The 27,304-nt window shown below is 39.8% G+C and overlaps 1 protein-coding gene across 6 annotated transcripts in view; it reads right to left on the minus strand.

Annotated features, from left to right (window-relative positions):
• The window catches only part of PATJ (PATJ crumbs cell polarity complex component), a 356,206-nt gene that overhangs the window by 24,413 nt on the left and 304,489 nt on the right, over nucleotides 1-27,304 (minus strand). For all 6 annotated transcript variants that reach the window (XM_038537344.1, XM_038537342.1, XM_038537341.1 and 3 more), the window contains 8 exons: nucleotides 22,737-22,820; nucleotides 16,074-16,267; nucleotides 13,116-13,263; nucleotides 11,903-11,989; nucleotides 7,950-8,064; nucleotides 7,161-7,198; nucleotides 2,385-2,507; nucleotides 1,542-1,646 (listed from right to left, as the gene is read on the minus strand). In XM_038537344.1, coding sequence (XP_038393272.1) covers nucleotides 1,542-1,646; nucleotides 2,385-2,507; nucleotides 7,161-7,198; nucleotides 7,950-8,064; nucleotides 11,903-11,989; nucleotides 13,116-13,263; nucleotides 16,074-16,267; nucleotides 22,737-22,820 — 894 coding nt within the window. The remainder of the gene's footprint in view (nucleotides 1-1,541; nucleotides 1,647-2,384; nucleotides 2,508-7,160; nucleotides 7,199-7,949; nucleotides 8,065-11,902; nucleotides 11,990-13,115; nucleotides 13,264-16,073; nucleotides 16,268-22,736; nucleotides 22,821-27,304) is intronic.

A 27,304-nucleotide genomic window follows, 5' to 3' on the forward strand; every position in this document is an offset into this window, starting at 1 on the left:
CTCGGAGGAAGAGAAAGTGCAGCAAAGAAAAATCAAGGAAGTGCAGGGTCTGACCATTAGCAAGGTGGGGTGGAAGGAGGAAAGTCAGGTGACAGCATAAGTTCCATTGAAAGTGAGGACTAGGAGTAGAGGGAAAGCTGACTCTACAGCCGGTCCACATTGTGTCCTGGTTTGCGTTCAGTAGAAATCAGGGACCCAAATCACTAATATGTTGCCTATCACATAAACTCCCTTGAAACTACTGAGAGTATTTTTATGATCCCCTTCATACATGCTGAAAGTTGTTCACTTTTTTTTTTCCAAAGGATTGATTTATTTATTTTAGAGAGAGAGAGAGAGAGAGAGCGCACGGAGGGGGAAGAGGGAGAGAGAGAGAGAATCTCAAGCAGACTCCCCTCTGAGCGTGGAGCCCAACATGGGGCTCTACCCCAGGACCCTGAGATCATGACCCAAGCTGAAATCAAGAGTTGGACACTTAACCAACTGAACCACCCAGGCGTCCCACTTTTTTTTACTTTTGTAATGTCTGTTTTGGCCCTTTGGATTTAGACAATTGAAGTGCAAGAGTTAAGCAACACAGATCAGTTCTCCTCGATATAATGACTTTTCAGTTTGGAATTATTATTTTCAAGATTTTATTTTTAAGTAATTTCGACACCCAACGTGAGGCTCAAACTTGCAACCCTGAGGTCAAGAGCTTCATGTTCTACTGACTGAGCTAGCCAGGTGCTCCTGAAATTATCATTTTAAGGCTAGAAACGATCTGAGAGGCTGGCTAGCCCTCTCTAAGATACTAAATGGTGGGTTTTTTATCCTTTTTACCTATAAACCATTCAATACTACCTGCAGAAGTGTGGTGATTATAATCATACATTTTGGGAGAAACTCATTAGCAAAACTCACTGCGGTATCATGCTCATGCCTCTCACTGCACCACATCAATCTCAGAGACATGTGGAGCGCTGAAATATAAGGAGGGGTAATGAACAGCACACCTCCTTTCTACTTGCTGCTATATTTCCCTGTGCATCTGGACAATAGTCTTGGGGACCACAGCTGATAAATAATTGTCTGCCTCAGTTGATGACAACCACACAGTGAGAATTTAACAGTGTTGGCAATCATTTATGCTATGGGAAGAAGAGCATTGTATTTTATCCTTCCTATAAAGGGAGTGGAAGAAACTGTGTTTGGGCAGTTCGGTAACAGTTTTGGGGCATAAGAAAAGAAATCATTTCCTATTCCTCACAAACTTTGATTTACAAAAGAATGCTGGAAGCTAAAAGCCTTGTTGATTTATCATGTGAAGCAAAGAGTAATTTTTCTCTCCTTGTTATGCTTTCATATAATCATGCTCACTGCCTGTATGGGTGGCATTAAAGAATTTCTGAATAAAAATAATAATTTCTTGCTTTCAACCTTCATAATTCACATCAGCAAGCACCCTGCTGGGCGGTGATGCCTACTGCCAGTGACGCTCAATCTTTTTTGCACGCCACTTATCTGCCTCGAGCAGCTGCGTGTTCCATTGATGGCAATACCTGCAGGATAATGCGCCCGTAGGCGTTCTTCAGCAGATTAACCACATCCGCGTGAGACAGCCCATCCAAAGGTTGCCCATTAATGCTGACAATCCGATCTCCAACCTGGAAGTACAAAAGTGGTAGAAAATCACTATCATTAAGAAAAATTAAATTTGAGAAGAATGCTTAAAATTCTTTGTAAGTCATATTTCCCATTTGTGGCTATTGTGAAGATTCTGTGTTTCTACTGTGTGTGCATGTTCCAGAAGCATGAGGAATTTTTATGGCTCTCCCCAAATACAGACCAATCAGAGAAACAAGAAGGGGGTCAGATTTGATTATGGGAAGGCACGGCAGGCCACTTTTGTATTTTGGCAATGGTGGTGATTCATACATTCATTCACCAGTAATAGTGAGGCATACAAATTAACTGTTCAATAAAGCTCTAATGAGGAAGCCAAATGTTTTCTCCTTTATTTTTCTACCTAAGTTAAGATGAAGGGGCAATGAGGGGAAAAAAAATCATAAGAACGTTCGTTCATTCTTCTGGTTGAAGGACGATTCTACGGTCAAATCTCTCCGAGGTGAAAATTAATTCCGGGTGGAATGAAGTGCTAAAAATGGTATGGGAGGCTTTGCAAATGAGCTGCAATTTCTTCTTTCATCGAGAAGCTTTGATACAAACAATAAGATTTTTATATGCCCAGGGACCTAATGAATTTTAGGTGTAAACTTTCTCTAATGCATCTTGCCCTCAGCGAGGGTCTCCGTTGGAATTCCAACTTGAAATAAAGCGCCAGTGGCTGCAACTCTGTCTCCCAACACATGCTGTTAGCACTTCACCATTCTCCTTTTGTTTACCTTAAGCTTCTGGGTACGTGCAGCCACACCACTGGCCTGAATCATGGCAATAAATATTGGGATGTCTCCTAAGGGACTTCCTTTTCCTCCGGCAATACTGATTCCAAGGGCATCACTGAGCTCCTAAAGAAAGAAGGAAAACACAGTGCTCATGTATTTGATAAAAAAACACAACCTCATTGCTCCCGGATAGCTGTTGAACAAAATCCTTCCATGATGCAGCAGGCCAGGGTAACAGAGAAGTTAAGTGCAGTGTGTTTGGAGTCAGAAAGACCTGTGCTTCAGCTCTAGAACTCAAGGAGCTGGGGGTGGTGCCGGGGGGGGGGGGGGCAGTGTATCTTAAGGCAGTTCCTTAAGCTCTTAGAGCTTCCGTCTTTATGCTGGTCTGAGGATTAAATGAGATGATACAGTGCAGTCTTAGCCTACAAAAGAGGCTCAATAAAAGGCAACAGTAGGAGTAAAAACAACAACAAAAAAAACACAAAACAACCCTATGTTACTGCTCAGTTTAGTGGCCAATTTTGATGCAGACTTGGCAAGTATGTTCTCATATGGTGTTTATGATTAAACTGCCACACATATCATGCTCTTCTGGGTGTGAACAAACACACTTGGCTGTAAAAGAGCTGCACGGCTGCATTACAACAAAGGATCCGAGAGGACACCCACTGTAATGACAACGGAGTTTGCAGAGAGCAGTGAGACGCGCCCGGGAACGCCCGCTAAGACTGCGCAGAGGCAGCCTGGTTCACTGGGACCTTGGTGAAGAGGGCCTGGCCCTCGTCCACGTCCGAGCACATTGGTAGCACTGGGTGACTACTTTAAAAATCACTGAAAGGGGATGCCCGGGTGGCTCAGCGGTTGAGCATCTGCCTTTGGCCCAGGGCGTGATCCTGGAGTCCCGGGATCGAGTCCCACATCGGGCTTCCTGCATGGAGCCTGCTTCTCCCTCTGCCTCTCTCTCTCTTTGTGTCTTTCATGAATAAATAAATAAAATATTTAAAAAGAAATAAAATAGGAAAAAAAAAAAAGAAATAAAATAGGGATCCCTGGGTGGCGCAGCGGTTTGGCACCTGCCTTTGGCCCAGGGCGTGATCCTGGAGACCCGGGATCGAATCCCACGTCCGGCTCCTGGCATGGAGCCTGCTTCTCCCTCTGCCTGTGTCTCTGCCCCTCTCTCTCTCTCTCTCTCTGTGTGACTATCATAAATAAAAAAAAAAAAAAAAAAAGAAATAAAATAAAAATCACTGAAAGAACGACTGTGGAGTTCCAGTTTCATTGTGGTGGCATTTGCACAAACTGTAGCCTCTCTGACCTGCTGAGCAAAACGGACAACTCTTGTCAAACACAGGAAATAACGAACTACCTGAGGCTTCTGAAAAGTCAAGGAACCAACAAACCTGGGGGACAGGCAAAAACCTGGAGACCAAGCAGCAGGGGGTGACACCTCCTTGCTGTTTTCCTGAGGGTGAGGCTGCTCAGGGAGTCACTCCCTGACCCCAGTGCCTGTCTGGCCCCATCTTCCAGGCCAGAGGAGCCAGGCGGGGGGGGGGGGGGGGTCTTGGCCTCTTCTGTAGGCTCAGGCCGCACTGGTGGCCCGTGAATAAAGGAAGGAAGGAAGCTGGTATCTAGGGAGCCTGAGAAGGGGAGCCCTCTATATCTGGGAGGGAACCCACAGAAGTCTCAGGCTTCATTCTAAGCTACACATGTGCAGGACAGACTGACACAGGGCACACCTGGGATGTGGGCCACTGCTCAGGAACCCAACAGCGACTCTCCTCAGAGTCTACACGGCAGAGCGTTCACGAGGTCCCGGGATAAAGTCCTAAATTACTCAGTATGCAAAGAAAATATGTCCCTTTTTTTTTTTTTTTTTTTCCCCAGTTCTTTAAAAGATGCAGGGCAGTGAGGAGTAAAAAATGACAATATCGTTTGGTGGGGTTCTCAATTTATGTAAATGTCAACATAGGCAACCGTGGCATAAATATTAGTGGTGTGGGTGTGGTAAAGGGACTTATTTTCTTTTTTAATTTTTAATTTATTTATGATAGTCACACACAGAGAGAGAGAGAGAGAGGCAGAGACACAGGCGGAGGGAGAAGCAAGCTCCATGCAGGGAGCCCGACGTGGGATTCGATCCTGGGTCTCCAGGATCGCGCCCTGGGCCAAAGGCAGGCGCTAAACTGCTGCGCCACCCAGGGATCCCGGTAAAGGGACTTATATGGTAGTAAGACTTTTGAAGTTTGAACTGATTATTTAAAAATATACACAGCTGGGGATCCCTGGGTGGCGCAGTGGTTTGGCGCCTGCCTTTGGCCCAGGGCATGATCCTGGAGACCCGGGATCGAATCCCACGTTGGGCTCCCGGTGCATGGAGCCTGCTTCTCCCTCTGCCTGTGTCTCTGCCTCTCTCTCTCTCTCTCTCTCTGTGTGACTATAATAAATAAATAAATAAATAATAGTAATAAAACCAGGATTTAAAAAAAATAAAAAATAAAAATATACACAGCTTAGTGTGCTTCAGTTTTACCTCATAAAGTTGGAAAATGGGAAAAGAACAAAATGACAACAAAAATCATAAATGAAAGAACTTCAAAAACCCATGTCACATAAGTGTGAGGAATTACTATTTATTATTAATGATACTTTTAGGGACGCCTTGGTGGTTCAGCAGTTGAGCGCCTGCCTTTGGCCCAGAGTGTGATCCCGGGGTCCTGGGATGGAGTCCCGCATTGGGGTCCCTGCATGGAACCTGCCTCTCTGTCTGTGTCTCTCATGAATAAATAAATAAAAATCTTTAAAAATAAATAATAATGCTTTAAATGCTGCCATGTCAGGCCTATAAAAGAAGAATGGCAAAGCTGACCTCTCCAGTCATGGGTAGTTTATACCTGGTTTCGGACGAATTTATGTCTAGCTTATATTTTTTGAGTGCATCAATAGTAAAGCAAAGCCTGCAAAATGGCAAGATGCGCTTCATTCATCACAAAGGTTTCTGCTTGGAACATGTGTGGGACAATACCGTTGCTGGGAGCAGCCCATTTATAAAAGCCTGTAAAAAAGAGTGGCTGAAATAACTAAGGAAACATAAAATTATATATATATATATATATATATATATATATATATATATATTTTTTTTTAAAGACTTACCATTTATTTGAGAGAGAGAGAGAGAGCACATGTGAGCCAGAGCAGGAGGGGTAGAGAGAAGGAGGGAAATTCAAGCAGACTTTGCTGCTGAGCTCCTAGGCTGACGTGGGGCTCAATCTCACCACTGTGAGATTACAACCTAGTTGAAACCAAGAGTTGGATGCTCAATCAACTGCACCACCCAGGCACTCCCATGAAATGATATTTTATAAACCTTGGAATGAGGAGAGATTTATAGAATAACTTGGCTTTGTTTAAATCCATCATAATGCTTCTGTAATTTAACTATGTAGATACTGGCAAATTTAACTTTCCCATCATAGGAACACCTGGGTTGCCACACTGATGGAACGATACTAGGAACAAATAAAGCAGATTTACTTCAAGTTGTAGTCAATAATAATGGATGCCACTTGCTGGACATTTATGATGCATAAGTACTATGCCAAGTATACTACTTGCATTATCTCATTTAATCCATACAAAAAGATTTACCTTGTGAGGTCAGTGTTGTCATCCTCAGTCTATAGATGAGAAAACTTGAGCAACTTGTCAAAGGCCATAGAGCTAATAAATTCTAGAGTGCCTTCAAACACAGCTATGACTGATTCCAGAGAACTAAGTTATGCTAAATATCGCTGCAGTTGAACCATGATTATAACAAGGAGATATATATATGTATTAGTACTTCTTGAATCCCAAATTTAATGGTTAAAAGTGATCAAAATAAAGTACTTTCCAATATTCTAGGTATCATACAAGAGTTTGAAAATCAGGATATGACCACTTTAAGAACCTAAATATATCTTACACAATCTTTTCAGGAAGGCAATTTAGCAATATGTATCAAAGCCTTTAAATAATAGGTGTGGCTTTGGACTCAATAATTTCATGTCTAGGAATGAGTCCCGAGGAAATCACCCAAGATATAGACAAAAAAGAAAATCAAAGATGTTGCTATAAGAACAAAAGTTGAGAAGTATGCTAATTGTTTAGTAGGAGAAAGCTGATTATGAAAATTACAGCACACTTCTATGATTGAATACTATGCAACCAATAAAAATCATGCTATACGCTATCAAAAAATACTAGCATGGCTAAAAGTTCATGCTTTAAAGTGAAGAAGATAGGGGCACCTGGGTGCCGCAGTTAGTTAAGCTTCTGACTCTTGATTTTTGGCTCAGGTTATGTCTCAGGGTGGGATCAGGCCCCGCATAGTGCTCCATACTCTGCCAGGAGTCAGCTTGAGATTCCCTCCTTCTGTACCCCCCACCTCATGCTCATAAATGCTCGCTCACTCTCTCTCTCCCTCTCTAAATAAATACAATCTTAAAAAAAAAATAAAGTGAAAAAGACAAGCTACAAGAGTATGTTTAATAGGATACCATTTTGAGGGGAGTTGTTTTATAAAACTTAAACATGCACAAAACATAGCAGATGGGACATACCAAAAAATTCACAGAGGTCCCCTATGTCTATTTATGCTATGTAGACTACTTAATTCCTTCAGAGCACACTTAACTTAAAAGAGCACACTAACAAGCCAACAAATTGTATTGAGGAGGAAATATACATTTTAGGCAAATATAACAAACCAGAAAAATAGCAAAATTATTGACTTACCCTGATTATCTCAACAGTCCTTGGTCCCATATCCATGCCTATAAATAATGAAGCAATGCAATTAACTTTTTAAAATTAAGAAGTAACATAAGATTTAATATTCTCCCATAAAAACAGTATCATTTTCTAGGCCTTTCAATAGAGAATACAAAGAGGCATTACATTCTTTCTTAAAATCCAAACTGGCAACCACTGATTAGGGGCTATTTTAAAGAGGGCTTCTGTTTGAGGTAGATGTCATAACCATGTGGTCTGACAAAAGCTGATGGTGGTACCAGCAGCTGCCCAGGATATGGTGCTTAAGTGGCTTGGAGGGGTTGGCTGCTTGGGTTTCACTGTTACATTTTCCTGCCTTAATCGAAGACAACACTCTCCTCAAAGAAAGACTTAAAGACACCCCTTGCTGTGCCCCATCCACAATGGTATATGCACTTTTGACCTTCCTCAAGTGACCTGTAATTTGACATTTTTCTCTTTGGAAATGGTTTTTCTTTATAAGGTACTTTAGATTTCTGCTTTCCTGTTTTCCATGTAATTGGTATAAAGTTAAAGGCACGTACCCAAAATGAATTTCTATGGCTTTACTTTCTTTAGAACAGGCTTTTCATAAAGCTTGGGGCTTATGGGCACATGTTTGAAGATTTAAACACATCTGAATTGAAGGTGAAGAGATTGTTTTTAAAAAATATTTAATATTTTTAAAAATTTGGGTAGCAGAGTTTTTTTGTTTGTTTGTTTTCCGTTCTTTTTTTTTTTTTTTTTTTTGCTGGAGGCATGTCCAACTAATACCTGAACTTTTTAGGGAAGGATCTGTAGCTCTTTTTGTGCCGACCAGGTTTTGCAGGCTGGTGATGACAGGAGCCAGGGAGGGATGGAAGCTGCTGTGGGTGCTGTGCTGGCTCCCCTGGAAAGGAAACCTGGTGGTCAGCTGTGCTGAGACACTGACATGGTCTTAAAAATACTTAGTATTTTAATTACCAAAGTAGCCATAAGCATGTAATAGAAAATTCTGTAGAGGCTAAAAGGGAAAACATAAATGACCCCTACTCACATTCTTACCACTCTGACCCAATCCCACCTGACATTTTTCCATTGCTTTCCCCATTACATGTGCTTTTATATATGGTTTCAATCACCAAGATAGAAAACATGCAATAATTTAAGCTTTTCTTGCTCCACATGAAGTCAAAAACATTTTCCTAGGTTGTTACATAGTGTTTATATATGATCAGTTAATGGCATTCTGTGTCATTTGGGGCTACAGTCAACATTTATTACCTTATTACCCAAATTGCGTGATCTGTTTTGCTAAAATAACTATAATGAAATCTTGACTAACAGAAGCTTTCTCCTCAGCTGTAGGGGAAAGCAGCAAATGTCAAGGGAACATGCTGTTTTAGGAATGGGTTAAATTTTTTTTTTCTCAAAGATTTTCCTGGAATCAGTGGTAACTGAGTCCAATTAGTTATACTTCCATTATTGTCCTTTTTATTCATTTAAATAGATATTTGGGATCTATGTTATATAGTCAATATAGCTAGTAGCTATTCAATGAGAATCTATACACAGTGGAAGACCTTTCCAATGCAGAAAATAGCGTAACCAAAAAAAAAAAAAAAAAAAAAAAGTAACCAGTAATGAATAAAGAATGTTTTCTACCAAGTATCGAGGTTATGTCTAATTGCCTTAAAATTTTGGACTAAACCTAAGATCACGATTATAATCTGATAAGTTATAATTTGATCCATTTCCTTAGTTCTTTGAAGCAAGTTGTTTACTATTTTAATTCCTTAAATATGAAAATATTCAAACAAACAGAAAAGGTGAATTATGCAGAAGACTTTCATATGCATACCACCTACATTCCACAATCAATATTTTGCTGGATTTCCTTTATCACATATTCATTCATCTATTCATCAATTTTTAAAAATTCATTTCAAAGTAAGTTAGAGACATCATAACTTTCACAATGGATATATGTACATATACATATATATATTTATTTTTTAAATCTTTTATTTATTTATTCATGAGGGATACAGAGAGAGGCAGAGACATAGGCAGAGGGAGAAGCAGGCTCCATTCAGGGAGCCGGATGTGGGACTCGATCCTGAGACTGCGGGATCACGCCCAGAGTTGAAGACAGGCGCCCAACCGTTGAGCCACCCAGGCATCCCTGGATATATATATTTAAAGGAGTATTTTTATATTTTTCCTGAAAGAATATGACTTAAATCAATAGTGCTATAATAAATATTCAGAATTGAGGAAGTAGAGCATATTATAACTTTTCCCTGAAAAATCTTAGAACAGTGTTTGCCACAGCCTTTATAAATATGAACTGTGCCTGGCAGTGTTCCCTCAGTTATCTGAGGAAAAGACTTCTCAAGTGCTTTTCCATTACACACTTTCCTCTGTGGAGTAAAGATACTCTTTTTTGGTTGATGGGAAAAGACATTAAAAAAAAAAAAAAAAGATGGTCAGTGGCCCCAAGAATAGAAGATCTCTCTTAATGAACCCACATTGTCTAGGCCAAGTCAACAAATTATAATTCTCCTTGGCCCTCATAAGAAAACATTTATCTTCCCATCTTATAATTTCCAGTAAAGAAATCTGTGCCCTTAGAGGGTCTGAAGGTAGAAATGTTTGGGAATGGGATCTTCTGTTTCTCTGGTCAGGTCATAGGCTGGTCTTCAGCTCATGATGATGGAGGACATTTACTTTTCATAGTTAGCTATAAGCCTTCTTTCAATTAGCCAAATATCATGGTGGATTCTCATATCATCTCAGCTAAAATTTTAAGGATGAAGTAAGGATAAAACATATTTACTGTTTTTCTTCAAATTGAATTAAACTTCTACACCGGGGGCAGCCCTGGTGGCTCAGCGGTTTAGCGCCTGCCTTCAGCCCAGGGTGTGATCCTGGAGACCCGGAATCGAGTCCCATGTCGGGCTCCCTGCATGGAGCCTGCTTCTCCCTCTGCCTGTGTCTCTGTCTCACTCTCTCTCTCTGTGTCTCTCATGAATAAATAAATAAAATCTTAAAAACAAAACAAAACAAAAAACAACTTCTACACCCTAAGGTAAAAATTCTGTGCAAGTGTTAGATAAAAGTATTAGATACTTTGTCTTACATTTCCAAAACAGGACAGCTCTCATTTATATATTAGCTGAATGGTGATGATGGTTTTATTGACATTTAATAATAGAGCTTCTAAATTTGTTAGCTCTGTATTTAACCTGAGTGTGAATTTTAATAATCACTAAGACATTCTTATACATGTTCCTCAAGGACAGAAATCTAGTTCTACTTACTACTTCATCTTTCAGTTCAAACTTTTCTTAAAACACATTCTGGAATTCTTTGTATCCCTTTGTGTTTTTGCATATGCTATTCAATCTGTCTGGGATAGCTTCTCCCTCTTTTCAATGGATCAAACTCCTTTTGCAGTGAGATGCAATGGAGCTTCCTCTGTGGCACCCTCCCATATTTTCCAAGGAAGAAAAATCTTATCCTCAGTATTATTCAGTGTGAATTCTGTGTACTACAAGGCTTTAGTGAAATCACTCAATCCTTCCTCTAAGGAAGAAGCTGAGACAACTATTTTGCACCTGAAGTTCCCACTGTTGATACAAGTCTGCTCAGAATCACTATCAACCATTTGCTCCTGGAGTCCACTGCCAACACTGTGCCTGGTACACAAGATATTTGCTGCTCATTGGGTAGGCCAGAAATGAAAGAGAAAAAACAGTCTAAACTTAACATGATGTTTTGAGTTTCACTGCATTTAAGATTCTCTAAGACAAGACAGCTTGTCTGTAATCCTAGCTGAACCACAGTATTTTTCTTTACCTATTTTCTACTACCAGTGAAGCAAAGAGGCCATTCATAGCATTCCAGAAGCACCTGTGTGCTAACCCCAACCTCAGAAGGACTTCGAACAAAGGCGTAGGAGAGGCTTTAAGTCTAAGGCAACCAGGGAGGGGACCAAAACTCATGCTTTTAACTTCACAACAAAGGCTCATCTATAACCCACAAAGGAGATGGAGGTCACATGTAAATTTCTACAGCTTCATTATGTACCAACTGGGACTAAACATACAGTCTACCATCTTGATTTTGTTAGCCATTATAATGAAAACAAAACAAAACAAAAAAACCCCAAAACTTTGAAATATACTTTGTTAAAAAAAAAAGTGGCACTTACATCAGCCTTGCAAATAAACATAAGATGTTTGCTAATCCACAAAATATCACCCATTAAGGCCTCCCTCTCAGAGGAGAACCCCCCACACTTGTTCTCTTAGGAATATGCCATTAATTGCCCTCAGCATGTGTGAGTGGCTATTCACAAGTTAACTTTATAGCAATATTTAATTGAATGAATAGAACAATGTTGTGCTAATGAGGGTCAAATTGCCACCAGATGTTGCTTCTTTTCTTTTTTTTTTTTTTTTAAATAAACACAGCTGTGTACATGCATGCATAGACGGTATAGAACTACTAGTGGACGAGAAAAGTGGTTCTAAGGAAACACTGGCAGGCACTAAAGGAGAGAAAAATCTAGGGATTAACGAATATTAACAAATTTCCATCCTGCCTTTCATTTTTATTTCAAACACCTGAAAATGCACTGAACTTGGTGTTGTACATATTATTTCCAATCATTTATGAAACAGAGGACTCTCTCCCAGTGGGGATAGGTGAGTGAGTCAGTCTGACAGGAAGCCATCAACAACCTGACTGTTCTGTGAGGTCTTCCTCGAGGAGGTCCAGGAACCAGCTCGGAGTCTTCCAATCTCTAGTTGAACCAGCCCCTGTGCACACTTGGGAAGATAAGAAAAGACGTGAAAAACAGTATTTGTATTCTAAATTACCATGGCAGAGCTTCCACTCATCTCTGCACCAAGGATTGTAAATGGGCAATGAAAGCAAGAGGGAAAAAAGTAATTCAGTAATCAACAACAACAACAAAAAATCACACAAAATAACAAAAATTAATTAATTCAATGGTATTCATCTCATGACTTCATGACTTCTTTAAACATGGTAAAAGTATTACATTTCATTTTTTTTTTTAAGTATTACATTTCAATTCACCTCTTCCTTCTCCCTCTGATGAAAGTATTCATGAGCAGTGATATAATTAAGAAAAAGTGGTGAACAGAAGACAGAAAAATCAAGCATAGAGATAATCTACAAATAACAAATTCTCTCATTAAGTCATAAGTGACAGTTGACTATACTAGGAAATCAGGATTTTAAAATAAGCAAAGTTTATTTGTCTTTGCAAAAGTTTCCAGAGCTATTTGTGAAACACTTTAAGATGCAGCTGGTTATAGTTGAATGGAAATTTACCAGAATTTTTATTAATCAGTTTCCTCCAAGGGAGGTAGGGTCCACGTAGCAGAGATACTTGGAAGGTTAATTCTGAACCTAGTTTCTCTACAACTTCAGTGAGAAACAGCTTGGATGGTGGGAAACCCACTCAGTCAAATCCTTCTCATTTTGGACATGCTGCTCTACTTTTTCAAACTTCATTTGTGAAACAGAGGAACTGGTCTAGATAATCTTTGATGGTCCCTCAAGCAATAAAAGCTGGATTTGGTAAATTCATGAAAATACAGATTTAGAGAGAAAAAGATGAATCTTGTGATTCCAGGTGAACTTACCCATCTAATACATTTAGAGGATAATTGTGGGTACTTGGATTCTCCCAAGCATAAAAACTAGCTTAGAAATCTCCAAAGAGGTTTCTCTTCAATCCTGTTAGTCAACATAGTGGCTTTCTTGTAACGATAGTTATGATGGTATAAAATTATCAGAGATTAGACCTCCAATTAAAACTAGAGTTAGCACATGTCTAACCCATTTTATAACCAAGCTCGATTAGAATGGTTCCCTCTGGATGTCAGTTATATCAGCCAGGCAGACAGCAGCCTAGGGACTCACCTTGAGGACAGTGGCCACTGTCTCCTGTGAAGCATTTCTCATGTCTTCCCCATTCACAGATAAGATCTGATCTCCCTGAATCAATCTCCTATCAAGGTCTGCAGCTCCTCCTTTCACGATGTCAGAAATAAACACTCCACTTCCATTTCTGTGAATACCATAAAGCAGGGGGTAATGGCACAATTTAGTATCACTTTAGTAAATATGAGATTACTGACATTCTGTAAAGTTTCACTAAAACCTAAAGAAGGGTCCTGCAAAGCCATCTCATCCAATAATATCCACTAACTTCCAAAATGATAAGCCTCAGAATGCTTGCCCTTTAAATAGTTTATACCTATTTATGCTGCCTACTGTAATATTCATTTTTATTGGCTCAAGGGCATCATTTCTGCAAGAGGATAATCTTAGTGAATGAAATGAAATTCACTTAAAAAGTAAAGTACTCTTAAAATGTACAAGTTATTTCCTTATAGATCAGCTCAATTATTAGCATCTGATCTATTTCTATTTTCTCACTCTCCCTTTTCCTGTCTTTATTATTGTTTTAATTATATTTATTTGAGGAGTAAATAAGTATCTCAAAATTCAAGAGTTTATTTTACTTTTAAGATTTTTTTTTTACTTATTCATGAGACACACACACACACACACAGAAAGAGAGAGAGAGAGAGAGAGGCAGAGACACAGGCAGAGGGAGAAGTAGGCTCCATGCAGGGAGCCCGAAGTGGGACCAACCCTGGGACTCCAGGATCACGACCTGAGCCAAAGACAGACTCTCAACTGCTGAGCCACCTAGGTGTCCCAAACTTCAAGAGTTTAAAAAGTAGAGAAAGATGTTGAAAAGTCTCCTTCTCACCTCTGTTCCCCAGACCCCAAATTCCTTTTCCAGAGGTAACCAATGTTACCTTTTTCTTGTGTACCTTCGAGAGAGATTCTGTGTACACATCACCAAATGCATGTACGTATAGCACATATGTGTGTGAATAGATAGATGTATATGCACATACTCTCCTTCAGAGTTTTTTCCTCTAGTTTCATTTTTATCTTTTTCACTTGGAACACCTTGGCAATTGGTTTTTTATGAGTACTTGGGGCTTCCTTGTTTTTTTAGGGCTGTCTACAATTCTACAGATGTTCCTTAATTTCATGAGGAGTAAACTATTGATAAAAAATATGTATAGGTTATTGTCATTCACTAGCTATTGCAAACAATGTGCAACGGATAACATATTGACAAACACACCATCAGAACACACTTTCATTCATGGAATTGCTAAGTCAAATTATGAATTGTGAGGGCTTATACACTTGACCCTTTACAAGGGAACTTTCTGGGCTAAGGAATGTGAATGTTCCTTACAAACTCCATCTGGGGATCCCTGGGTGGCGCGGCGGTTTAGCGCCTGCCTTTGGCCCAGGGCGCGATCCTGGAGACCCGGGATCGAGTCCCACATCGGGCTCCCGGTGCATGGAGCCTGCTTCTCCCTCTGCCTGTGTCTGTGCCTCTCTCTCTGTGTGACTATCATAAATGAATAAAAATTTAAAAAAAATTACAAACTCCACCTGAAATGCTAGTCTTGTATGAAGATTGTTTTATCAATCCAGTACGAGACAATAAAGTAAAAATCATTACCCTAAGCAGTCTCCCCAGGCAACGGGTCACAACAAGTGAGCAAACTTCAACATGGGCTCTCTCAGGTACTCTGAACCCAGGTGTGCATTGAGTTTAGTTAGAAATAGGAGACTCAGCTTTTTTTGGTTTATTTCTTAATTTTATTTTTTTAAAGATTTTATTTATTTATTCATGATAGACTTAGAGAGAAAGAAAGGCAGAGACACAGGCAGAGGGAGAAGCAGGCTCCATGCCGGGCGCCCGACGTGGGACTTGATCCCGGGACTTCAGGATCACGCCCTGGGCCAAAGGCAGGCGCTGAACCACTGAGCCACCCAGGGATCCCCAGCTATTTTGATTTATAATGCATTTTCAGAGTGATGATTTCATGGTGCAGAATGAGATCATGATAGCACAGTACTTGGCACAAAATCAGTGCTCTCAAAAACTGTCTCCAGTATTTTTATTTTAATAACAGCTTGGACTGCTGGGATAAAGCACTAGGCTAGCCATCAGAGGTCTGTGAGGTCATAGGACGTGACATATAAAAAACCAACTTCAATTCTTCCTAAGAAGATGGCTGATAACCACTTAAGGCCATATTGAGGTGTCATCTGGAAATCTTGTAGCCCTGTTGGAATAAATAGACTCTAAATATCTAAAACCAGTGAACCATGGAAGCTGGAATTGCAGTTTCAAAACATTACTTACTTCTCTAATCTACTACTATTATTCTGTAATGCCTATCATATGGGTAAAACAGCACAGACTTCAAAAGAAAAGTCGAGCCAATAGGATCTACCTACATTTTTGTCACAAGTTATTCTTTTGGGGACACCTTTCTTAATGAAAACTACTGTCATGAAAAATTTACATTTGTCTCTCAACTAAACCTATTCAGCTGATTTTTGGAATTCACCAATTAGTTGTAGTTAACATCACATGAAATTAACATGGTACTCCATGGCAGAGCAATTTTCTTAACTCAAAACTGAATAAATCTATCTCTTGATATTAGCTGTTTCTCGGGTATGGTTGCTTTAATTCACCCCTGCAAGGTGCAGACCTAAGGGACCCCAAGGTGAGAAAACTCTTTTGACTCTGTTCTTCTTCTATATGGGGACAAATTGCCTGGGCTTTGAGCTCTATCTTCATATGACACACTTTTTCTGGTTAAGATCTTGCTCAGAAATGTGACCTGTGTCACTCTAATATTTATAAGTAGGTTAGTTTTAGAAACCATATCATTAGTTTACACAAGACTTTTTCTTTCAGTGTTTGTAGGCTCCCTAGGGCTCCAGAAGGACAGGCCAACCTGTCCTAACTTGCACATATTTCCTTACCGTTTCCCAACGATGCTCAGACCCAGCCCTCGGCCAGCCTTTTTCTGCAGATCCACTGGGAAAATCTCCAAGTTCTCCTCATCCCTGTAGTGTGCCTCATCTCTATATACCACCAGTCGCACCTTCTGGGGGGTCTGCCTCAGGGCTGTGATGGCTTCTTCGTGGCTGGCGCTCCTCAGGTCAATCCCATTAACCTGGAACAATGGGCATCCGAGATGGGCTGCTGGCAGCAGAGGCCTCTATGCCTGCTCTGTCTGCTAGGCCCCTTAATCCAACCAGTGAAAAACCTCTAGAAATTTCCAGGGCTTCTGAGGCATACATGTAGTGATTACTAGTAGTAGTAGTTGATTCACATAAGGGAGTTAACCCTTATTCTCCCCCAACCCCCCAAAAGCTTAGTGCATATAATAATGCAATTTTGCATAGCTGTGAACTTTACCATGGGATCAACATGGTTAGGGAGGGAGGGCAAGAGGGAGTGGGAGGGGTGGAAGGGGTGGACTGGCTCATTTAATTGAGGTCAAAAGAGAAATAAACGTTAGTATTTGGTCAGCATTTTAAGACTCAGTTTGCTTATTGAATCTGACATCCTCACTCTTAATTGCAAATGTCACAACAACTTTAGAATAAGTTGGAAGGAAATGAGAGACCAGTATTTTCAATAGTGTCAAAAACCCCCTTGAATTATATTCTTCTGAACCTGGATCTGAGTAAGCACAAATGGGACTATGAATTAGAAGCAAACTATCCTGGAAACAGTACTGAGTAAATACATGGCTCTGCTTCTGGCAAATCATATGAATTTGGACAAGTTGTATAACTTCTTATAAGCCTCCGTCTCCTCGTCTGCTAAATGGAGATCATAGCCAACATATTTGTTTACTTAACAAACGTTTGTGTAGTGCTTGTGTATTAGCCCTTTAAAAGATTTACTCATTGAATCCTTATACTAACTCTCCGAAATAGGTACCATTACCATGTTACAGATGAGGAAAGTAAGGCATGGAGAGGCTAAGAGACTTGACCAAGGTTACACAACAAGCAGATGGAGGATGATTTGAATTCAGACTATCTTCCCACCTTTAGTCCCTATACCATTCTTTTTTTTTTTTTTAATTTTTATTTATTTATGATAGTCACAGAGAGAGAGAGAGTGAGAGGCAGAGACACAGGCAGAGGGAGAAGCAGGCTCCATGCACCAGGAGCCCGACGTGGGATTTGATCCCGGGTCTCCAGGATCGCACCCTGGGCCAAAGGCAGGCGCCAAACCACTGCGCCACCCAGGGATCCCTCCCTATACCATTTTGTCTCAACTTACTCTTAGAACGAGTTCCTGGAGACCCTTGCCACAGAGAAAAAGTCCAGTACTGTTGTGGATGAGTGGATTTGACACAAGGGAGAAACTGAGGGGCAGAATGGCCAAGGACTCAAAGGAAGAGAGTCATGGATCACTCCCTTGAGGTCACAGCTAGGAAAAGAGTCAAAGAGAAAAGGCCCAGGTCATGGCCAGAGAAGATGGCGGAATGGAAGAGTCCCTCAAGATGCTGGTTCCATTCCATGTTCTAGTCCATCCCTGCCTGTCCTGGCACTTCAGGCTCATCTCTGGTCCTCTATTCCTTCATCAGTACAGGGGTTGGTCTCAGGCTTTCCCAACTCTAACATTCCAAATACTAATGACTTGTGGCATAAAGGATGGTTACAGAGAAGGGAGAAGAAAACAACTGAGTCCTTGGAGAAGGTATGATGTGAGCTATTATTTAAAGTTAATTCTGTGAGCCAGAAAAAATATTTTAAAAGCCCAATTTTCAAACTGTTTGTTTTTCTTTTCTGGCCTATCTTGGGTTTGTGTTCTCACTTAAATTAACTACACCCAGCTTGACAGTGGTTAAGAGGTGCCTGGCTGGCTCAGTTGGTAGAACATGTGACTCTTGATCTCAGGGTTGTGAGTTCAAGCCCCACAATGGCTGTAGAACTTACTTAAAAAAATAAAAAAATAAAAAAGCAGTAGTTAAGTATGGGTTTTGGATATAGACGGACTTCAGTTTGACTGCTGATTCTAACTTACCCTGTGAAACCTCATGTTCGTTACTTAGGCTAAGCTTCAACTGTGTCCTCTATGAATCGGAGGCAATATCTACTTAGTGTTGTGAGGATTAAGTGAAATAAACCCTCTAATGCATTCGGCACAGGACTTGGCCCCCGTAGTTAAGCTCAGTGTAAATTAGGAGTTGATAATTTACAAGGGATTGAAGTAACCCGGGTCACGATGGTTTTTCCGTCAGGGCCAGCATCCACTGCTAATTCAGGCCCACACTGCATTCTCATTGTTTGTGAGGTAAATCCACAGAACAAAGGGGAAAACAGAGTCTCTAGAAAATGTGGGCTGAGCTGATTATTTCCCCCTATTCCAATAGATGGCACACAAGACCACTTCTGTTACTCAACTGCAACACAGTTACTTCCATGGATTGAAGGTGAATTCTCTTAAGCCTCTAAAATACCTTTTGAGGCAGGAAACAACAAATGTTGGAGAGGATGCGGAGAAAAGGGAACCCTCTTACACTGTTGGTGGGAATGTGAACTGGTGCAGCCACTCTGGAAAACTGTGTGGAGGTTCCTCAAAGAGTTAAAAATAGACCTGCCCTACGACCCAGCAATTGCACTGTTGGGGATTTACCCCAAAGATACAAATGCAATGAAACGCCGGGACACCTGCACCCCGATGTTTCTAGCAGCAATGGCCACGATAGCCAAACTGTGGAAGGAGCCTCGGTGTCCAACGAAAGATGAATGGATAAAGAAGATGTGGTTTATGTATACAATGGAATATTACTCAGCTATTAGAAATGACAAATACCCACCATTTGCTTCAACGTGGATGGAACTGGAGGGTATTATGCTGAGTGAAGTAAGTCAGTCGGAGAAGGACAAACATTATATGTTCTCGTTCATTTGGGGAATATAAATAATAGTGAAAGGGAAAATAAGGGAAGGGAGAAGAAATGTGTAGGAAATATCAGAAAGGGAGACAGAACGTAAAGACTGCTAACTCTGGGAAACGAACTAAGGGTGGTAGAAGGGGAGGAGGGCGGGGGGTGGGAGTGAATGGGTGACGGGCACTGGGTGTTATTCTGTATGTTAGTAAATTGAACACCAATAAAAAAAAAAAATAAAAATAAAATACCTTTTGAAAGGCCCTAACAATTATACTTTCAATAAAAAGCACTGTCATGAAACTAATATTATAAAAGCAATTTATCCTAAATTCCAGCATTAAGATGCCTGCTCAAATCCAAGTGATCTGCTCCAAGTTCCTAGTTTTCATTTCCTCCTCTGCTTATCAAAAGGCACCACTAAATGTACCGGTAATCATAAGAGAAATATCGCTTGTGGCTTGAATATTGTGGAGTGATGTATTACCTTAAGTGCCTTACAGAAGCACTAGATGCATTATTTAGAGCATTGATTGTAGGGGTGGTAATAGCAGGGCTTCCTATTTGAGAAAAACCACCATAGGAGGCTCCAGTTGTCAATGGGAGTGCATCAGACATCTTGGGTAGGACAAGGAAGTGGGCGAACCATTACTTCTAAAGGAAAGAATAACCAAACTAGGCAGCAATTCCTCGCTATTTTATTCCACAGGGAAAACCAGGCATTCGCCCTCTACTCTTTCTGCTCCCACCTTGCACAAAAATCAAAGAGGATAATGGAGGTAGGGGTAGGGTTAGATGAGGGACTTTGTTCGGGTTTTTTTTTAGAAAAAAATTCAGAAAGAGCGAAGGTGCATGCACATGGGGTAGTGGGGTAGAAGGAGAGGGAGAATCATAAGCAGGTACCATGCCCAGTGTGGAGCTCAATGTGGGACTTGATCCCACAATCCTGAGATCATGACCTGAACCTAAATCAAGAGTCTGACACTTAACCAACTGAGCCCCCCAGGTGCCCTGAGGGACTGACTTTAAAAACAGAATCAGTTGGGGCACCTGGGTGGCTCAGTGGTTGAGCATCTGCCTTTGGCTCAGGTTGTGATCCCAGGGTCTTGGGATCGAGTCCCACATGGGGCTCCCTGCAGGGAGCCTGCTCCTCCCTCTGCCTGTGTCTCCCCCTCTCTTTCTGTGTCTCTCATGAATAAATAAATAAAATCTTAAAAAAAAACAAACCCTAAAAAACAGAATTACAAAGAAGATAGTCCATGCTAATTATAGAATCCTAAATCTTGCCTTGCTAAAAAAAATTATTGGACTATATCTTTGTAAGCAAAATCCAGCTTGTTCCAACTTTTAAAAAGTAATCTCTACACTCAATGTGGGGCTTGAGCCCATAGACCCAAGATCAAGAGTCGTGGATTCTACTGACTGAGCCAGCCAGATGCCCCATGGCTTGTCCTAATTTTAATATGAGGATAGATTTAAAACCATGAAAGAGGCCAGCTGCCAATGCAGAGGACTCTCATGAGCAGAAAGGCCATTGTCTGAAATGCACTGAGTAGAATTCTCTGGTTTCATGATCTTTAAATATACTACAGAAGCTGGCCTGTCTTCTTAAGGCAAACCTGCAGGCCACAGGCTGATTATGCATCATTATGTATCTATACACATCCACCACAACTAGAGCAAGTCCAAATGTGGGCCCTAAAGAAAGGAAACATGTTACCTGACCAAACAGCTATTTCTTAACTAAACACATCATATGCTCTTGTGGACTAGATGACTGCATGGCATAAAAGAACAGCCTGTCCTGACAAATAAAAAAGATAACTTTTTAGTTGATACATAATGTTCCATTATGTCCTGGTCATCTTTAATAAGAAGTATAGACCATCCCTCCATACTGGGTAATATAATTCAGCTGGACGCCAGGAAATGTTTTGAGTTTTCAAAGCTCTCCTTCCACTTAATTGCTTTTTTCATGTTAACCTGTTGCTTTTTTCATGTTAACCTGTTGTTAACCTGTTCATGAATACAGTTTATGGAAGAGAGGAGCTATAGCTGAGGTCTATCCAATACAAATAGATACAGTTTTAAGAAGTTTTTTTATTGAGATATGACTGTTCTGAAATAAATTATATTTGAAGTGTACAATTTATACTGTGAGTTTATGTGATTTAAACCTATGCAACCATCACCGGAATCAAGAAAATGCACATATTAGATTTAGTTTCAAGTGACCATTACAGAATAATTTGTGGACTTACAGATCACATAAGTATCTAGGCATGTATGTATCTCTACTTTTGAATATTCAATCTATTTATTTTACAAAGCCGATTATGATAACAGCAGTTAATTAACCCAGGGAGGAAAAAAAACCCCTCAAAACTTCTGACCACTAAAAAACAGTGTTGTATGCTAAAGTGGTCAAGTGAATTCCCAGAGAGGCCTTGCTTATTTTTCTAACCTCATACACTTGTGTTTTAATGAATGTACTGGGAATATGTCCTAATCCAATGATGAAGCACAGTAAAAGTCTGCAGAGAAACCCTGAATTTAATTTGCAATGAGCCTGGCCTCTCCTTTAACTCCTTCTTGCCTATATTTTCTGCCCTTAATTATATCTGTGGTTTCATCTTGGGAGGCAGACTGGAACCACCAAAGGGAAAATAAAATTCTATGATGTCATTCATAACGTGCTATATTAAAGTTGCACAGCAAAAATGCACATGCCCACCATAAAATGTTAACTATTCAATTAAATTCATCCAATGAAAGAAATAAATGTTGCCTAAAGGTTTCACACCATCAAAAAGCTCTTTCGTTCCACCTACCAGAATGCCTGGCATTGACCTGACATTCATCCGTTCCCTAGTTCAAACACTGCCTGCCTCGGCATTTTTTAAAAAAGCCTTAACGCCTTTGCTAATTGAGAGTACATTTAAAAGATGTGGGCTAAACATTTCAACTTATTAATAAGTACCATGTACCACCTAAAAGAAGACTCTACATTTTCATCAACTAGAAAACAAAAGAGGAAAGGCACGGACCTCTGCTGTACTTAAAGATTTATTGCAAGTAAGAAGACAATACTTGAAACTGCAGTTAAAGTCTTTAAATCATCAGGTGTGCATGTTTATGCATATGTGTCTATAGGTCTGTGTTTTTAGGAGAGAATTTAGACAGGTATAATGGAGAGGCAAAAAGCCCAAATTGCAATACCATACACTCTCATTCGATATTAAGAATATAAAACTAGATAGGTTATACTTTTCCCTTTAATTAAAGTTTTCACAGATTTAGATGGATAATCTGCCATGATTCTGATGACAGTTATTCAATGCACATTAAAAAAAGAAAAAAGTTAAGATACAATATTTGCTAAATGGGAGAGAAGTGAGGATATAGTTGAGTGACAAGGCAGTTGAGTAAATGGACTTTGTGCCTCAAGATCAGTAAAGGAATTGTATTTGCTAGTATTTTTTTCTAGAGATAGATTTATTTATTTATATTAGGTCTTTAAATTTATAAAATTTTTCAAGAGCGGGGAGGGGCAGAAAAAGAATCGTAAGTAGAAACAGGCTTCATACTCAGTGGGGAGCCCAACGTGGGCTGGACCTCACAACCCTGAGATCATGACCTGAGTCAAAACCAAAAGTCTGACACTTAAGCAACTGAGCCACCCAGCCGCCCCTGTATTTGCTGGTATTAAATAAAATTCATAGTCCTATACCTCTAATATCTGGTCGCCAGCCCAAAGTCTTCCATCTCTGGCTGCTGCTCCTTCTTCGTAGACTTCATGTATAACTATAGCATCCTATAAAAAACAAATTCTTATTAATTTTCAACAACCATAAATGCTTCCTTACACAAACAACCAAACCATAGGCAGCAACCCATAATTTGCTATACACTAATAATGTCATACTTTATTTGACCTAAAGATAAACAAACTACACAGTTATGATATATTCAGAGGTATAATTAATTTTTCCTAGGTTTATTATTTCATTCTTTTAGGACTGGCTTTGCCTAATATTTCAAGTTAAACTTCCCCCATGTGTTTTACTGTTAGCCTGTACATTGCTGCTGTGTGTGAACTTGAGGTGAACTGTGTGTCATTCTTATTTACATTTTATGGTATATTTTGAAACATGGTTTCAGGTATTTATTAGTATTCAAGGATTTGGCATAGCTGTGTGGCCTGATGCAGGAGGTCTGTCAGGCCTCATTACTTGGGCAATGAAAGAAAAGAACTGAAGTGGAATGAAATGATCCTGGAGGATGAAGCATGGAGAAGGGGAAAGCGTGTTCATGAACCTAAGTATAAGACAGTTGTGGGTTCAAATTCTGACCTGCTGTTGTATAATTTTGGGCAAATTAACTCCTGAATGTAGCATTCTGGGCTGTAAAATCAGGACAATACCTAAGGTAGGTAAACTTAGGCTGGGGAAAGTGTATCATGGATAATGAATTTATTTTTTATTTTTATTTTATTTTATTTTATTTATTTATTTATTTTTTTATGGATAATGAATTTAAAAGATTCCTATCTTTTCAAATTAATAACCTTACAGTTTACATCTATACACCCAAGTATTTACATGTATATGTATTTTCGTGAGACTATTTTTAAAATATTCATTTGGGGGATGCCTGGGTGGCTGGGACGCCTGGTGGCTCAGCGGTTGAGCATCTGCTTTTGGCTCAGGGCATGATCCTGGGGTCTGGGATCGAGTCCCGCATTGGACTCCCTGTGGGGAGCCTGCTTCTCCCTCTGCCTGTGTCTCTGCCTCTCTCTCTCTCTGTCTCTCATGAATAAATAAATAAAATCTTTAAAAAATTTCAATTGAATATGATCACATAACTTCTGCTTCATGTTGAGCAAATAGGGTTTTTTTTCTAAAAAGATTATTTATTTTAGAGAGAGACAGAGAAAAAGAGCTTATGAGTGAGAGGGGCACAGGGAGAGGGAAAGAGAATCTCAAGCAGACTCTCTGCTGAGCACAGAGTCTGAGCAGGGCTTGATCTCACAATCCTGAGATCATTGTCTGAGTTGAAATCAAGAGTCTTGACTCAACCAAATGAGCCACCCAGGGACTCCATAAGTAGGGGATTTTTATGGAGCTGAAAACTGAACCAGAAGTCATTGGTTTTTGTTTGCTTGTTTGTTTATCAGACTGACTGGCACTGAAAAGCAATACACAAGAATATTAAGAGGTTCTACAACCAGGTAACCAACTGGATTCCAAATATCTTTATAATATTAAATACTTTCATTTAGAGAGGTAGCTCTCAGGAGACAGGAAAAATTCCTTAATCCAGTTTTCATTGTGGATTCTGTGTCACCAACAGATTTTAGACCACTCTTTGTTTTAACTCTGATTTATGAAATTTTCAGATCCAGGGAGCATCTACACTGCCAATAGTTGGTTTCTCTGAACTGTTTCAGGGAAACGGTTTTGTGGAAACATGCTGGGTCAGTGGCTTCAGGTGATCCCAACAACACTGCCAAGATGACGCCAAGGGCCACTTTTATGAAAGAAGTGCAAAGGAGAAACTAATGCAAGCTCCTGGTAACACTCCATGTCATGCTGGCTTTCCATGTCTGGAGGCCAAATGCCCCATCTTCACTGGACTAGGAGAATCAGACTGAACTCTTACTATACATAGTTTTTACAGAGTTAAACTTAGCATAAATAACTTTAATCTTGCAACAATACAAGAGTCAAATGGGAAATTTCTCTTTGTTTATGCTTAAAAGGATTCTTTAAAAGACCCAATGGAGTTTTTATTTCGTAAAGGTAGCCTGAATCCAAAACTCTTCAATACTTTCTGGGTGTTCAGTGAACTCTTATACATTAAAGAAATATACTGTCTCTCAAATGTCAAACTTATGGCTGATGATCTGTTTTTGGTCCGTGAGTCTGTGTGAGAAACTCCCTATTTCTTCCCTTGACTACTGCTGTTAATATCTCTTAAAGTTATCAGTGAAAATACAAGAAAACATGAGATACTCTGACCTACCAATAGAAAAAAGTTACATTTCTTACCATGTGCCCTGTGTGCTGAAAGTGGGTTGTGAAGTTATGGCTCTGACAGCTGCATTAACTAGGGGTGCAAGAGGTGAGGGCCGACAGCTAAATTAGAAATGTGGGCTGGTGAATTGAAAAGAAAAATGGATTTATTTTTCAAAACTTACATGGTTCATAAAGCAGGACAGAATAATAAAAAAAAGATACTGCATTGAGATATTTTAGGCATCTATTTGATAGGGCAGTATTAAAATTTTATTTCTTTCTGCTTTGAAACAATTGTGATTAGATGAAATAATGGGTCCTTAATGAAAGAATGCCCTTTATGGTTTTAAATAAAAAATTTGGAGTTGATTATACATATATTCTTATCTCTTCATTGTATATCCTCTTAAATGTTAATGATTTTGAGCTATTCCAGCAAAACTGCTTGTTGGCACAGTTCTGAGTGCCTTCTCTCCCACTCCTATCTCTGCATATTTAAATAACATTCCTTCACCCTAGAATACCTCAGTGACTCTGTCTAACAGTACCAATGACTTCTTCTAAAACGCATCTATTCCAGAAGCAGTGTATTAATCATTTCCCTGTGGGTGGGTTGCTGGCTTACACTGAAGAGAGGCTGTGGAGACAAATGATTATGAGCTAAGTCTCTGGAGTCAGATTTCTTAGTCCAAATCCTGGCCCTGCTACTTCTGGCCATGGGCCTTGGGAAGACTCCACAGGCCTTAGCTTCCTCATGTTTATATGGTTTTAACAATATTATCTACACATAAAGCTTTATGTACAATGCCAGCACATAGTAAGGAAGTGAGAACATCTCATTTATTTAATACCTCTGTGCCAAAGCTGCTGCACGCTTCCCATCCATGCCATTCAATCCTCATAACAAGGAAGCAAGTGCAGTATTATTAGTCTCCTTTACAATTGGGGATATGGAGGCTCAGAAGCATTCAGCCTTGACCAGATCTTTGCAGCTTCTAAGTAGGAAAGATCAAATTCCAACTTGGGACTGTTTAACACCAAAGCCTGTGTTCCTACCACTACTGCAAGCATCTCATCTGTTTTGAATATTTTATTTTGCACTTGTATAAAAGCTAACTTGGGATTTTCCATATGGCATCAATTCTGTTGAATTATTGTCTCCTCAACTCCACAGCAAAAACCTTAAGGGCATAAGCTGATCATTTTATAGAGAGTGAACAAAAAGACAACTGTGGAAGTGAAAATTGAAGCCTTTGGCTTAATGAGGTGCGGTGATGATCTATGGACCTCACTTGCTAGTGCTGGTACCTGGTTCGGGGTTTGTGCTACAGAGAGCACGAGTCTCCCCAGTCCAACACAGAGTCTCTCTCTTAATTCTGTTTGTTATTCTTGTCTCTTTCCTTCCTTCCTTTCATTTTTTTCCATCCTCTTTCTGCATATCCATATTATTCACTGAATGATTTTTTTTCCTACAGAAACAGCTATAAAAGAAAATTATATACAAGGGATGCATTGAGTTTAAAATAAAAAGTTGTTCAGTCCAAAAACATATTAATTCCTAATTAATGGCAGACTTAAGAATCATTTATAGATGACCAAGACTGACATACAATCAGAAACTAATTTCCTCTTGGTAGTTTTTTTTTTTTTAATATTTAATTTATTTATTCATGAGAGACACAGAGAGCAGCAGAGACACAGGCAGAGGGAGAAGGCTCCATTCAGGGAGCCCGATGCAGGACTCGATCCCAGAACCCGGGATCATGCACTGAGCTGAAGGCAGATGCTCAACCGCTGAGCCATTCAGGCGTCCCTCCTCTTGGTAGTTGTGATTTTCACTGGGACAAGAGAAATTTAAGTAAGATGATCTGTTTATTTACTCCCTGAGACAAGACCAACAATTTTTCTCTAAATGACTACTACTCTAAATGACTACTCTAAATGACTCTAGATGACTCATTTGTGACTGGCCAACTCTGATGCCAGGGAAGAATTTTATCAGTGAGAATCTCTCAAATACTAGGTTATTCCTAATCAGAGGGGGTCAGGTGGATTTCAGATACGTAGGAAAAGTCTTCTGCTTAAAAACTTCTCTCTCATCAGTTTCTGTCTGAAACAGGTTTAACCAGACACACAGGAAGAAGTAGCTGGCTAGTAAATTTAACATATTATTTAAGGCACCGCTGTCTTAATGTCTCCATTCTTAAAACAGTAAGTATTTTTTAATAGAAATAATATACATAGAGGGTACTAGACTCAAAATAGCATACACTGAAAAGAT

This window comes from Canis lupus, chromosome 5 (genome assembly GCF_011100685.1).
Source record: "Canis lupus familiaris isolate Mischka breed German Shepherd chromosome 5, alternate assembly UU_Cfam_GSD_1.0, whole genome shotgun sequence".
In the NCBI taxonomy this organism is placed as follows: Eukaryota; Metazoa; Chordata; class Mammalia; order Carnivora; family Canidae; genus Canis; species Canis lupus.